Source organism: Monodelphis domestica, chromosome 1, assembly GCF_027887165.1.
Source record: "Monodelphis domestica isolate mMonDom1 chromosome 1, mMonDom1.pri, whole genome shotgun sequence".
Taxonomy (NCBI): Eukaryota; Metazoa; Chordata; class Mammalia; order Didelphimorphia; family Didelphidae; genus Monodelphis; species Monodelphis domestica.
The window spans coordinates 228,926,392-228,942,092 of NC_077227.1; the positions used below are offsets into that span (position 1 = coordinate 228,926,392).

At 32.4% G+C, this 15,701-nt stretch overlaps 1 protein-coding gene across 6 annotated transcripts in view; it reads left to right on the forward strand.

Moving 5' to 3' along the window:
• RPS6KA5 (ribosomal protein S6 kinase A5) overlaps positions 1-15,701 on the forward strand; it is a 201,727-nt gene that overhangs the window by 133,800 nt on the left and 52,226 nt on the right. For all 6 annotated transcript variants that reach the window (XM_056810522.1, XM_007472595.3, XM_007472594.3 and 3 more), the window contains 3 exons: positions 3,183-3,286; positions 12,129-12,279; positions 14,461-14,622. In XM_056810522.1, coding sequence (XP_056666500.1) covers positions 3,183-3,286; positions 12,129-12,279; positions 14,461-14,622 — 417 coding nt within the window. The remainder of the gene's footprint in view (positions 1-3,182; positions 3,287-12,128; positions 12,280-14,460; positions 14,623-15,701) is intronic.

Genomic DNA, 15,701 nt, shown 5'->3' on the forward strand with positions numbered 1-15,701 from the left:
TTTGTTCATATTAAGCAAGGCATAGCCAAAGATGTTTTCCACCATCATAGAGGATATCCAAGTAAGAGTCCCAGTGGAAAATATCATTGATATAGTCTTTCATATGCTCCCATTTGCAGATGACATTGCATTATGATAACATTAAGTCTTGGAACATTTCAGAATCTCTTAAATGAGATTAACTTTCATTGAAGAATTTGATAAAACAATGGTGGGGGAAAATTGGAAAGCTACAATGTCCTCTGTCCAGACTATGATAATGATATGTGGTTAAATGGACAATTCATAAGTTAGGTAACAAATAGAACTAGAACAAAACCAGGTAAATGGGATGGATTGCCTTTAAGAAAATGAGCAGTGCTTCTAATGGTCCCAAATTTCTTCCGTGTATCAAAGACCCATCTTTTTAACAGCCTTCTCCCACTGATTGTGTATGATTGCCTTCAGGGCAATGGAGAAGTATATGGTGGATATGAACAGACTACAGCACACTATAAATAAAGATTTGTACAGCTGAAGTGGTATAAAGGAGAGGTTCAAGCAATAATACCAAGGGCTGCTTTTATGTCCTAGAGCCTGAAACAGATTAAAATGTAATTAGAAAATATTTAGCAAAGTAAACAAAAATATAATAGAGCATAGATAATACTAAAATGTGATTTTCTAAGTCAATATGCAGTCTTCTAAGAATCCTCTGGGAATCTTAGTGGTTTCATTTCTGTTTGAGTTTGGCATTATTGGTGTAAAGGATATCATCAGAAATGTATCTTTGCCTTCTTTCGAAGGCAAGCCAGTCATGTGACCAGAGTGAGGAATAACTAATACCTACATGCATCATTGGTATCCAAGCAATTTTAAGACCCTACTAGCATAATGAGTTGGTTAGTTAGTGGGTTGTTGTCCTTCGTACTTGAAGAAAACCAAAATAACATCCCTGAGTTATGTCTTAACTCATTCATAAATTGAATTTAAGTGAGGCAAAGTTGCACAAAGTCGTTGAACTCACTCTCTCTTCTAGAATCATCTAAATCCAGTGGCAAGATAAAACTCAAGAGTACTGGTGATGGCTTGCTATGCAATAAATGACCTTGGCTTTTACAATGTCTAACCAACTAAGCACTCCATAGCTCCTGTTTCAGCTGCCTTCATGATTATTGGAACAAATTATTCTCATCTTTATCCATACCATCCCTGCCCTCATCCCACCACCCCATACAGAGAAGTGGGGAGGGGAAATCTAAGAATTTCTGGGGTAGACACCCCTCTAACTCACTTACAGGTTTGAGGCCTGTTGGTCACCTTCAACCTGGTTTAGCCTGTCTTCAGAGATGAATTACCCCGGCAATACCAAGATCATGTTGAGTAGAGGGTTTACATAATAAAAAAAGATAAAAATCACACAGGCATTAAATGGGTTGCTATGAGTATTATTAGGGGGAGTATCTACATTGATGAAATTATTGATCCATCAAATTAGTAAAGTTAAAATTCATAACCCTGTGAAATAGGTGGTACAAATATTATTATCTCTATTTACTTAGATAAGAGATAAGTAGCTTACCTATGGTCACCCAGCTTTAGTAGCTATGGTATATTAAAGTGTCAGTCAAAACTTTTACCTAGGTCCCTGCTATCCATTCTTTATGTCATGTTATAGTGAAGGCCCATAATTTTGGAAATTGCTCAGCTAATTTAGCTATTTTATGTGCCTTCGTTTTTGTGTAATAATTAAGATCTTAGAGTCTATACAAACTTATAATATGTTAAAAATTCCAAAAAGAATTCTCCAAGAACTAAAAGAAGTTTAGCTTAAAAAAATTATATTCCAACCAGTTGTGTTTCTGTTTATCGAGTCCAACCCCATCGTTTTTTAAATGAGGAAGCTAAGTACCAAAAAATAATTATTTTAATAGTCCCCCCCAATTCAGTTCAACAGATATTTCTTGAGTATGTCATGGTTTTATAAAAGGTATTTTTACACATTTTCAATTATCTTTCTAACACCAAAATTTCTAGATTTTGCATTTTCTTATGGATATATTTTTCCTTCATTCATGACATTATTGTATACTTTTAAGTTCTTATATTTTGTAAATTTTTAATCACCTATTGAAATTTTAGCTTTTTTTTGTACAAGAATAATTCGAGTGAAGATTTTTTTAAAGGTCAGAATTCAATTTAAAATCTCCTATTGGCTGGAGCACTGACTACTATGGTCTTAACTAATATAATTTTTCAACAGGAATAATTTTATTAAAATATATTATAATACCAGCATTTTAAAAAGAAATAGGTACTTTTCCATGTTTTCAGGCACATTTATAAGTTGTCTGAATATAATATAGGCAATCCTTAAACATAGACCAGACTCTTAAAATTAAAATTCTCTGAAAGGAAAAAAGAGTATATAGGCTAAAAAGTAATGCTAATTTTTGTTCTTGTTCTAATTGTACAAGGCAGATGTAGGGAAAAGGTACAACCCATATTCAGTTTAGTCAATTGTATCTTAAATCTAATTTTATTATTTTCTTCCTTGAAAATTTTGAAGTATATTTGAAACACTTTTGTAAGGAAAACTGATTTAGGAAGTTTCAGAATCGATTAATCAATAACAATTATTTATAAAAAACATAATAACAAGCATTTATTAAGCACCTAGATGTATGCCAAGCACAAAGACCTTAGGAATAATAGTATTGCTCAATGTGAATCCCCCCCCCCATTTTTGTTGATATAGTAAGAATATTGATTTTTGTGCAATATTTTGAGCTTGAATTTGAGAGCATACTGACAAATGAAAACTTTAATGTTATTATGTTGCTAGTTGATCAATACTATAAATTCTTCAATCTCTTGAGTCCCCGAATTAACTTGGGAGAGCAAATGAAGCTTTTAATTTAATTATATTGTTATTTTTACTAATGCTTAATTTTTGTGGAAAACAAATTACCTTGGGATTATTTCTCCTCTAATTTTTTTTTGTGCATTTGGTAATTGTCTTTCTTGATTTTGTGTCCACATAGGTGTGTATGTGTATGTATATATACATTAAGAGAAAGAAATCGTGCAAAACTGCATGCTAAAATATTTAATAAAAATTATTGAATTTTCATTTTGGAAGCAATTATGTCCTTTTATTTTACTTGTTAATTTTATAAAATGCAACTTTTATTATTTTGTAGGCAGTTGATTGGTGGAGTCTAGGTGTTCTTATGTATGAATTATTAACTGGAGCATCTCCGTTTACTGTTGATGGAGAGAAAAATTCCCAAGCTGAAATCTCTAGGTAAGTTATAATAAAATTAATGTGTTTTTCCCCACTCAAACCTGATTAAAATGCCATAGGAAACAGATTAAAGCATAAATCTTATTTCAAGTTTGTTGGAGAAGCTTATTTGGAGAATTCCCATATATTATTATATATATCATTATATTCATAAAGAAGTTTGTTAGTAATTTTGATATATAGAGACACACTAGTAAGTTTCAAATTGATTTATAAGGAATGAATAGAAATAACATAAAGATTCAAAGAGTTTAAATCTCATATAAAATTTACATGGTTGTTTTCTCACTACTTAATTATTACTTACTGTGCTGAGACAGATCTTAAGGTTCTTCAATAGAGGAGGTGAATAACCTGAAAACTGCAAAATTGCCAGTATATTTTTATAAAGTAATCTTGCAACTAGAATTGTACAACCCAGAATGACAAACTAACATTCATAAAGTATTTACATAGAAGTCAGTGTTTTGTTTTTTAAATATAAGTATTGTGATGAGATAATGTTACCCATAAACTTTGTTCAGTTTTCCCTCATTATGTGTGGTTTATATTCAGGTATTGTGTTAGTACAGTGAAAGATGTAACTTGGTTGAATATATATATATATATATATATATATATATATATACACACACATACATATTTAATATATTTAATTTTTAATATATAGCTATGTGTTATGTAAGTAAATTAAGGGCTTTATTTTTCTATTCATAGACCCAAAGTTAAATTTGAAATCTCAGGAAATTGTAGAGAATTTTATAGCATATGGATAACATTTTTATGGCCAAATATATTTAACATTCAGATAATTGTTCTTGTTTTACCTGGGGGAAAAAAGATCTAGTATTCTGAAAATGATATAATTCACAGGAAAATTCTCCATATAAGGCCAGTGAAGTTGTACTAAGGAGCCACTCATAGTCTTACATAGATCATAGACCTGATATTACCAGTACATTCAAGACAAATACCAGTGATCATTCTCACCTCATTGGGGACCTGACCACCCAGCCTATTATTTCATTATCAATGAATGGCTGACTGAATTGAAACCCTTTGTTTTTTACTCTTTTTTATTTTTTTTTGTTCTCCTGAAACCAGGAGTATGTCTTTTTTTAGCAGCCAAAGGTAGTGAGGTTTGAAAGAAACTGTACTGTAAAGGACTTCCTTTATAAAGGATTGTAGATTAAAAAAAATTTTTTTTTTAATTTTAAATTAAAAATTAAAAATTTTTAATTTTTTAAAATTGTAGATATGATCTTTTTTATATACCTTTTATATACTGCTAGGAATCACAAGCCTTTAAGTCTTAATTATAAAATTAGCACTTACTCATTAAATGATTAAATCACTGTTTTAAATGGAAGCTTTCTCATTTTAGAAAAAGGTAGAACCATTTTATGTTCATTAAATTATGTGAGAAAACAAAATAAAGATTTATTTAAATTTAACATGTTTTTAAATTGTGGAAAAATAGCATGAAGTTTCTTTCAAGATTATTTTTATACCATATTGCCTTAATACAATTCCAAATTTTTTTAGTTGGTAAGAATTTTATAATTGAATGTTCTTCTTTATTACTTTTGTAAACTTTTAAAGAAACCCAAATTTTCTGTTGTAATTTAATAGATACATATGCATTGTTAATGTAAAATATATATTTACATTGTTTATAAAGCAATATTGATAATGACAGAATCCAGATTAATTTCATCATTATATTAAATCTTTGAGGATTTGGATTTTTTATCTTTGAACAAATTTATAATTCCAATGGTATAAGAAGATTCTGATGAGAAAATTTGACTTAATAATACTAACTAACAACTGTTTTGCAACTTCTAGTCTTGAAGAGCTATCTGGGACATGAAAGGTTGACATTTGCTCAGGATTACTTAGGCAATATGTCTCAGAGATGGGGCTTGAATACCTATCTTCCTGACTTTGAGGCCACCTGACTATTATGCCGTACTCCCTCTAATTAAATGTATTGATCTTCAAAAATATTATAATGTAAACATTAGAAGAGAGAGAGAATTAAAGTGAAAGTTGAGTTTTAACTAAGAATAATTAAAGGCATTACTATACAGGACAGGGTTTTGCTGATACATATAGTGGCCCATACGTTTTATCATAGTTTTAATCAATTCAAATCCTGTTTTCTGCGCAAGTATTCCTTAGCTTTATATTTTTAAATTCAAAACAGTGTTTTCAATTTTCTCTACTAAATCCTCCACTTGGATAGATACTGAGGGAAGTATAAAGTTTAAATAAGACATGGTCACTACCCACAAGAAACTTGAGCTCATTGAGTTATTGATTGACATAACTTATTATAGACATTGGGCATAATATGCCCAAAGAAGTATAAATGGATATAATATGACCAAAGAGGCATAAATAAAAAAGAGACGGAGCATATCTAGATATGCATATCTTGCCTAGATATGCAAGGACCTCACTTGGTCTATTCAATCTCTGCATATTTATTCACCTAAAATCAGTAAAGAATAAACATGAGACAAAAGAAGTAGGCATGGTAGCCAGCTGGAAAATAGGAACCAAAGTCCCTCGCTCACCCAGATACCATAAACATAAACATTTCTTCTTCCTCATTTAAAAGCTTTGGAGAAAGAGAGTGAGAGATTTGTCTACCTAAAGGTTTTATATGCACATTTATTTTCAGTTCAGTAGCCAATTAAAAGACATCTTCAGACAACAAGGATACAGAAAACAAGAGAATACTGGCATCTTAGTTGAAGTGAAGGAAAAAAGAACCTTATATTACATATCCCTGGAAGCAGTCTCACCAAGCCTACAAATGGTTTAGAGCCATGCAGGTCTTCTTATGCATTCTGTAAGGACTGGGCTTTTGCCATTTATACTTAAATGAAAGGAAGTATATTAATTAAAGAACAGGAGTTTGAAAGGTCACAAAGAGGAATGCACAGGCAAGATAGGAGTAGGATTGAGGTGAATGAGGATGAAAGAATGTCTCAGTTTCCTCATATATATAAAAATGACCTAGAAAAGGAAATGGTAACCTGCTCTAGTATCTTAGCTAAGAATACCCTAAGTGGAGTCATACATGACTAAAACAACTGAAAAACAACTATTTTTTAAAATATTCTTTATTTTTATATCTTCTTTATATAAAAAGCTTCATTTCCAAATTTATCCCTCTTTCCTGCCCTACCAGTTTAACAAAGAATAAAAAAAGAAAGGAAGAAAAAGCAGTTTATCAAAGGTAGCCAACACAACAATTAAGTCTGATGGCACATGCAATGTTACATACCCATAGAGGTCCATCTCCAAAAGATAGGAGATAAATAGATTTTTCTTACCTTTTCTTCGGAGTCATTTGGTCATTATAATACTATAATATTGAGTTTCATTATGTTTGTTTTAAAATTCCCATTTAAATTATTATAATCACTAAGTATATTTATTTCCTAGTTATATATATTTCACTTTTCATCAGTTCATGTTTTCCCACACTGCTCTGAATTCTCCATATTGCATATTGTTTGTTCTAACCTGAGATTTCATTGCCGAAAGGAATTCCCACTGAAGAAATTCCCCTTCCCAATACAAACTGGCACTTGTGCTACAATTTATAAGCTTTTGAGACTTGCCATTGTTTCTTTTTTAAAAACCCTTACTTTCTGTCTCACTAACAACTCTTAAGACAGAAGGGAAACAGCTAGGCAAACAGACAAAAAGTGACTTGCCCACCAGAGTAATGCAGTAGGAAGTGTCTGAGGCCAGATCCATCTTGTTTGTACTGTAATTTGTTTTAGTCCCAATTTGATAGGCTCTATTTTATTTCCATTTTCCTATGACCACAAAAAGTACTGTTTTTTCAATTAATAAGTCAATTACCAAGTATTTATTAAGCACTTATGTGCCAGGCATCATATTCAGCCCTGAGGATTTAATTACAAATAAGGAAGTAATACTTATTCACCATGAGCTTACATTCTAGTTTACTAATTCTCTCTAATTCCAATTCTTACTTTTAAAATGTGATTTTAAAATAGAGAACAGGGCCAGCTGCCTATTAATTTTTTCACTTTGATCTCCACCCTTCCTTAGCATTCATGAAATTGTACCCTGATAGTTCTCCTGCCTATCTTATTGCGCCTAGATCTTTCTAACCCCTGCCTCCTAAGGACAGAAGTCCCTAAAGTTCAAATCCTGGATCCTCTTTCTCTTGTATTCTTTCTCTTGGTATTCTCAGCTTTTGTGAGTTCAGTTGTAATGTCTATACTGATATCTCCCAAATCTATACATCTAGCCTTAATCTTTCTCTCTTAATTCTAATTATCCAAATATCTACTGTTCCATTCCACATGAATATTCTACCAACATCTCAATCTCGTGCTCAAAAGAGAACTAATCATCCTCTCTCTCAAGTCTGTTCCTTCTCCAAATATCCTTTTTTCTTTTGAGGGTATTATTATCCTTCCTGTCACTTAGGTTCATCAGAATCATTCTTGTTCTTCACACACCTGCCTTCATATCTAATTAGTTGCCAACTCAGATCTATTTTACCTCAACAAGATCTCTACCACTCACACAGTACCACTTCACTGAACTATTATGCCAGCCTCCTATTTGATCTGCCTACTTCCAGTATCTCCTCTTTCAAATTTATCCTCACACAGCTACCAAATTAATCTTCTTGAAGCACAAAGCTGACTATGTCATTGTCCTACTCAAAAGCTTTCAGGGGCTCCCCATTGCTGCTAGAACAAAATATTGCCTCTTCATCCTGGTATTTAAAACTACCCACAATATGATTCCAGTCTAAGCCTTTGATTTATCAATTGTTTGAGTATACATTTTAGGGCTTTGGTTTTATAAGATTATTCACTTACAAAGAATAATATGGGAACATATTTTATGTGATAATATATGTATAACCCAGATTGAATTACCTGCCAGCTCTAGGAGGTGGGAAGGAAGAGGAGAGGGAGACAATATGGATTATTACTTCAGAAAACTTATGTGGAAATTTGTGATTAAAATAAAAAACTAAAACAAAAAATGTTTCCAATCTACCTTTATAATATTATAGCATATTACAACCTTTCATACATTTTATATTCCATCCAAGCTGAATTACTAGCCATTCCTTAACTTGACATCTCCAGCTTCCCCTTCGCATTTACACAAGGCTGGAATGCATTATATCCACAACTACCTTTATCTTCATTCAAAGCTTCTCTCAGTGGCTATTTATTAGATAAATTCCCGGAGACAGTTGCTAGCACTAGACCTTGTCATCAAGTTGGAAGGACTGTAGGCTTACTCTTGATCCATGTTCCTTACCCAAATTGTACTCATCTATAGACTACAGCCCAGCCCATGGTTGTGGCTGGAGCTGAATGCATATCCCTGGTCCAGGATCAGTTGGTTTTCTATGTCAAATACCAGTTAATCAGTATGTCTCTGTTAAATTACTATTATGTGTTGGAGGATAGAGATAAAAATACAAAGAACTGAATAGACTCTAATCACAATGAGCTTACATTCTAATAATGAAGTAAGTACAAATAAAAATATATGCAGCATAAATATAAAGTTGATAAATGCAAATATATCAAACGAGTTAAATACAACTGAAAATGCAACACTAGTACTTGGAGGAATAGTAGATATGGAGCTTGCCTCAGGAAAAGGCTTCAAGTAAAATGTAGTGCCCATGCTGCATCTTAAAAGAAGAGGGCACACCATGTGTGAAGAATTTTTTTAAAGTTCCATTTGACTGGATACAGAGTATATTGGAAGAGACGTGATATCCAATGAGGCTAGATCAGATTGTATAAAGCTGCACGCATTAAAAAGGAGTTTTATTTGATACTAAAGACAATTGGAAGCGCTTGGAATTGGTTGAATATGGAGATCACATAATCAAATTTGAGTTAAAAGAGAATTATTTTGGCAGCAGTATGGAGAACAGATTAAAGTGGGAAAGATTTGAGGCAGAGAAACCAGTTAGGAACCTGTTGGAGAACTTGGTAAAAAGTGATAAAGTCACACAGCTGCCCCTTGCTTCTGTTCTGCTTCTTCCCTGTAATTTAAGTCCAAGACATCCCCTACAGAAACACAACCCAGCTCCAGGGTCCCATCTATTCAGCAGCAGACTGGCTCATGATCCTGTTCCTTGCAAGTTATAAAGCTTGAGGTCAGATCTGTTGCAAGGTCCCTTACCACTCTGTTCCATGTCCTGGTGCACAGCACTGAAGACCTCAGCCCTGACTGGATGTCGAAGACTCTACACAAGCCTTCCAGGATGGGCCCACAGGCCTCTGGCTTTCTCCCTATGATGATCTAGGCTAGAAAATGACTTGCTGTGGTTTCTCCTTGAATTTCTTTATCATTACTTGATCTGGTGTTCTTCTTCAACTGGAGCAGTTGTGGAAAAGAATGAAGTTATACTGATTTTTCCTTTTCTACCATCTTTGCCATTTTGAACCATTAAGATTTGGTCTTTATTCCAAACGATATATGACTAAAAGTGGAATTCTCTTGTTGAAGAGTTATGGCTAATCCTTCAAATTAATAGCACTACCAAAATATTTGGTCAAAATGTATGGCTCCATTTATGTTCCTTTAATAATAACTCTTATTGTTTGCTTGAAGCAAGTAGTGGAGTTTTGTTTCTACGTGTGCCTACTTAGAAATAGCTAATTGTGGCTTTAAAATAGAATAATTATATGATATGACTTAGTTCTTTTAACAGCCATTGAGAATTTTTCACCTATTTAAAGGAATTTTTTCACCTAACCAAAGAAGGTAAACAACCTGTTATTTACTTTATGTACTAAATTTGTCTTATTTATTATACCTTGGGGTTTTAAATAGTCTCTTCTACTCTCCTTTTAAATGTAAATTCATAGCTTTTATATTGTTTTAACCCAGACCTATAATTTCAGCATTTTGAGAACTCTTAGTTTATAGATTGTCTCTACCAATACATGTTGTCCTTCTATGATTTGCAGTCTTAAAGAGTTGTTTGGTCTTGAAAGGTTTAGTGACTTGCCTAGAGTCCCAAAGCTGGTATTAGAAGTAGGACTAGAAACCAAGTCTATCTGATTCTTAGATAGATCTTCTTCCTGTTATATCACATTCTCTCTTTTATTTTTAAAATTATACAAAATAATGTATTTCATTATATTCATTATCACTGAATCATAGGGGAAAATGTTTTATGGCCCCCAATGCTATAGAAGAGGCAAAGTTACCCCTTCCCACTTCCCACATACATTACAACTAACATGAGTATTTCTTTTTAAATGGAGGGGGAGCCAAACTATACCCATCTTCCAAAAAATCTTTTAACCTGCATGCCACCATGTAGGAAGTAGACAAGGAGAAGGAGGCAGTCGGAATCATTCTCATGTACAGTTCTGATATTATTTTAAAAAATCATTAGGGCCACTCATATAGAGAAAATGTTTTATGGTCCACAATGCTATCTTAATCTTAAAAGAAGATAGAATATCAAGTGTAGAAGGGAGGTCCTAGGTTCAAATCTGGCCTTAGACACTTCCCAGCTGTGTAGACCTGGACAAGTCACTTAACCCCCATTGTCTAGCCCTTACCACTCTTCAGCCTTGGAACCAATACACAGTATTAATTCCAAGATGGAAGGTAAGGGTTTAATAAAAAAAAAATTTTTTTAAAGAATGTCAAGTGTAAGGAATAAAAGTAGTCCACTTCAACTAGATACAGAATCCTTTTTTTAAATTTATTTTTAAATATTTTTCCATGTTTACATGATCCATTATCTTTCCTTCCCCCCTTCCAGAGCCAACAAGCAATTCCACTGGGTTGTTCAAATGTTTTCATTTGATACCTATTTCCACATTTTCCTTTTCCTATTTTCATTTTTGCCATAGAGCATGACTACAGAATCCTGATGAGGAAATAAGTGTCCATTGAGGCTGGAAATATGAGTTGTTATTAGATTATATAGAACTATAAAAATTAGGCAGAGGATGTATAATTTTCACATGACTAGGGGGTGGGGTAGGTGTAGGCTTTGTCCTTTTTGTAGCATTGAGCCATAAAATACATTTTTCTACATGAAAGGTCTTAATGATTCCTTCCTGGTATCAAAAGAGTTGTATAGGAGAATGATTCTAACTGTCACCTTCTCCTTTACTACCTCCTACATTCCCATTAACCCTAAAAATGGTGGTGTACAGTTTTAAAAATTTAATGGAATATGGTTGATGCTTTTTTCTATTTATCTTAAAATTAAACATTAATATTAGTTGTGATGTGTGCTCTGATATTTTTTAATTGGAAAGGATCTTGAACTTAATCAAGTCAACTCTGTACCTTATATTGCTATATATTTTAATCCAATAAATGTTTGATGTTGAGAGGTAAGTAAATGATAAAGAAGCAGAAGTAACAAACAAGCAGACACCTCTTAAGATTTTTAAGTGCAACAGAGAAGAGATGTAACGGTAGCTTGAGAGGATGAGAACATCAAGGGAAAATTTGGGGGGGTTCCCGTTGTTTTCTTTTAAAGACTAATGAAACAGGAATGTTCTCAGATAGCAGGGATAGATTCAATAGAAAGTGAGAGAGCAAAGTCCATTTAATTTTTAGCCAAAGCTTGATGCATTAATTTTCATTCTTGGATTTTCTTGCATTTAAGAATCCCAGTTCTATAGTAACTCATGTTTAAACATATTTTAAGTAAAATTCTTTATTGTCTAATTCAATTCTAAAGCATCATGCAACAATGTTTTCTTAAATAAATATTTATTTAGCCATCTACTATAAAGGCTATATTTTAATAGCAAATATCTTTCTACAGGAGAATCTTAAAAAGTGAACCTCCATATCCCCCAGAAATGAGTGCTTTAGCTAAAGATATAATTCAGCATCTCTTGGTAAAAGATCCTAAGAAAAGATTGGGTTGTGGACCACGAGATGCAGATGAAATCAAAGAGCATCCCTTCTTTCAGGTAAATGAATTCAGTTAATATTTATTATGTCTACTATGTGATAATACAGTAAGACATGATTGTCCTTACTTCCCTGAGTCATTTTTATTATTATTTTCTTTTAAGGACACTACTATCCTCATATGTGAAAATATAATGCTGTTGAACCACTTTGGTTGAAATCTCTAGAAATTTATTTCTATTTATATATTCTAATTGGAGAATAGTTTCGTTATTTCTATTCCTTGATCAGTTTATAAGCTACTGCTAACACTTTATCATCTTTTATGCAAGTAAATATTTTCTTTGATATAAAGGCTTAAAATATGTTGTTTTATTTTGTTTATAGAAAGAAAATCTCTTGGCTAATTCAGAATCTGTAATATAATTTAAGTCAGAATGATTTAAGTAGCTTGCTGAGCCTCACACAGCTTAACAACTAGGTGTCTGAGACAGGATTTAAACTCAGGTCTTCTTGACTTGATTTTATTCTTGACACTTAAAATAGGTGTGTGAATCTAGGCAACTTAACTTCTATTTGCCTCAATTCACTGGAATGGCAAACCACTCCAGTATCCTTGCCAAGAAAACCCAATGGGCAATATTAGTGTGTTATGTTCCACGGGGTCACAGAATTGGACCCAACTGCACGATAACTTAACTACAAACCCATTCAGTCTTTCCACAGCACTGCTTAGCTGCCTAAGCAACTCATTCTACTTCTATATAAATAAGTGGTAAGAAGTTTTTCTTTACTTCAAACCTTTTTTTTGTTTGTTTTTTCAACCTAACATTTATAGTTCTTCCCACTATGCCCAAACAGAAAGTCTTATCCCTCTTACGCGTGACAGCCCAGAAGTAGCTGAAGATTCTGTTCATGTCCCTTTTATATCTTTTCTTCCCAAACTAAATATCTCCATATCTTTCATCGGGTCATCTTAATATCATGAACTCAAAAATCTTCTGTATCAAAGTTGCCCTCCTGAATGTTCTCCAGCCATTTTCAAAGCTCCAAGAGATGATTTTTTTTTTTAATGGAAACCATTACTGCCTCAGAAAAAACAGCACTGAACTGAGAGGCTCGATCTTCTCTAGCTAGTTGATCTGGACAAGTCACTTTGGTCTCTAGATTTTAAGATCAAAATTTATAGAACTGAAGGGGTTGGTCTAGAATGATCTTTAAGTTCCCTTCAAATTAAAAAATTCAGCGATCAAATTTATTTCCATTTCTTCCACAAGAGGGCATAAGGAAAACATTTTCTATTAACTGATTAAATTTAATCAGGCAATGTCTACAGGAGAATATGGGCTCATCAGTTTTTTGCATCACATTTCACACTATTATAATTTCTGTCTCATAGTCACTAGTCATTGCCTGATACTGTATACCCAGAATCATTTAAAAAAGAGATTCTGAAATAAACATATAGAGAAATGTATTGAAACTGGGATTTTTAAAAGACTTATTTGTTAGTGGAAAGACAAAAGTTTTATTATCAATGTAAATATTGCTATGGAAAATAGAATTAAGAGAAATCTAGAAATTTTTTAATTGGATGCTTTATCTCTTATCATATTTTTAGCATTTAGAAACCCTTAAACTTTTCATGGGATCATACAATACTTTCTCCCTCTAAATACCACTTTTCCCCCCAAACACTACATCAGGTGATTAGAGAACTACTGAATGAAGAGGACTAGGATCCGAGAACATGCATCCCATTCTGAAAAGAAAAGGCATACATACATGGGATGAGATTTAAGAGGAGCTGACAACCCTGTGGCTATTGGGAATGAAGACTCAAGTTAGGGACAAGAAGAGGACCTTTCACAACTCTAATTATATCAGAAAAGACCAGTTGAATAACATCCAATGTGAATCTTTGGGAAAAATTTTTAATTTTTGTGTTTTTGCTTTGGCCTACTACCATTCAAGAAACTTCTGTATTAAAGAAATTTTTCTTTTTTTTCCAACTGTAAATTAAGATATTGCAGTGCCCCCTGGAGGATACCACAGTATTCTAAAATATATGATACCTTTCAGATTGAATCCTGTAATAGATTTTACATTTTTTTAAAGTCATTGAATTATACTTAACTCCTCTTAGTCTAATTAGTTTAAATTTGGTGATCATATTCAAAGTAATTTTTCTCTTAATCATTGTCTGTTTTTATTGATTACTACTATTTTTTTTTATTTAGAAAATAAATTGGGATGATTTAGCTGCCAAAAAAGTGCCCGCACCATTTAAACCAGTAATCCGGGATGAGTTAGATGTCAGTAATTTTGCAGAGGAGTTTACAGAAATGGATCCCACATATTCTCCTGCAGCTCTGCCTCAGAGTTCTGAGAGACTATTTCAGGTACTCTCAAATATCCAATGTACATATGTTTATAAAATAATTATTATCTTTTCCCATCTTCATGTGATTTTAACAATCTTATGAAAATGTTCTTTAAATTTTTCATGTTAGTCCACGTGACATTATAATAAGGCTACAGCTACAAATTACATTTAATAAATTTTATAGTTTATTAAACACAAGATATTTTAAGAGTTTATTATTGATATATGAAAAACAACAAAAGAAGCTAAGTCAAGAAGACCTGGATTCAAATCCTGCCTCTGACATTTAGAGGCTATGGCCCTCTTAATTAAGCTCTCTGTATCCCCAGGAATTCTGTAAATTGTTTTGAAAGGAGCTAGCCTGGGTTGGTAGTGTTCTACCAGAGCTATGGGTTCTCCTATCCAACTAAAAAGGGGTGGGGGTTGATTTTTATATACAAAAGGAATTAAGTTATTTGTATTTATATAGGAAAATTTGTATTTCATGAAGCCTTTTATAGAAAATATGATGAATTATTTTATATCTGTATAGAAACATTGATCATTACAATTGGTTTCATTTCTTATGTTGTTCAATCATTATTCTTAATTGCTTTCCACCTCTTAAGCATTTTCAAAAGATTTTGCCCTTTTAAAGGGATATCTATTATACTTTAAGATTTGCTATTCTAACTAATAAGCTTTGTTTCTTTAAATTATGGGTTATAAATGAGTAAATATGTTATTTGGTACTCTTATCTGTGATTAAACATGATTATTCTAGTACACTGTTATATTTATAAATTGAAGGAAACTTTGTTTAATTGGGCTATGGTATTCCAGTAACAGGATCAAATGATCTCAAATTGAAAATTTATTAAGGTAAAGTCCATTTTTCCAATTAAAAATAGCACTTTTGCTAATGACAACACAGCTTGTTTTTAATACTCTAAATTTCTTTGGAATCTAGCCACTTTGAATTGCATGCTTTTGTCACAAATAAAGAGAACTAAAATTAGCAATCATTTTTTTCTTTTAACAGATGAGAAGAAAAAAATTTTTAATTTTCTTAATTTTAAATTAATTTGACTATACCAGAAGGTGGCACATTCTTCT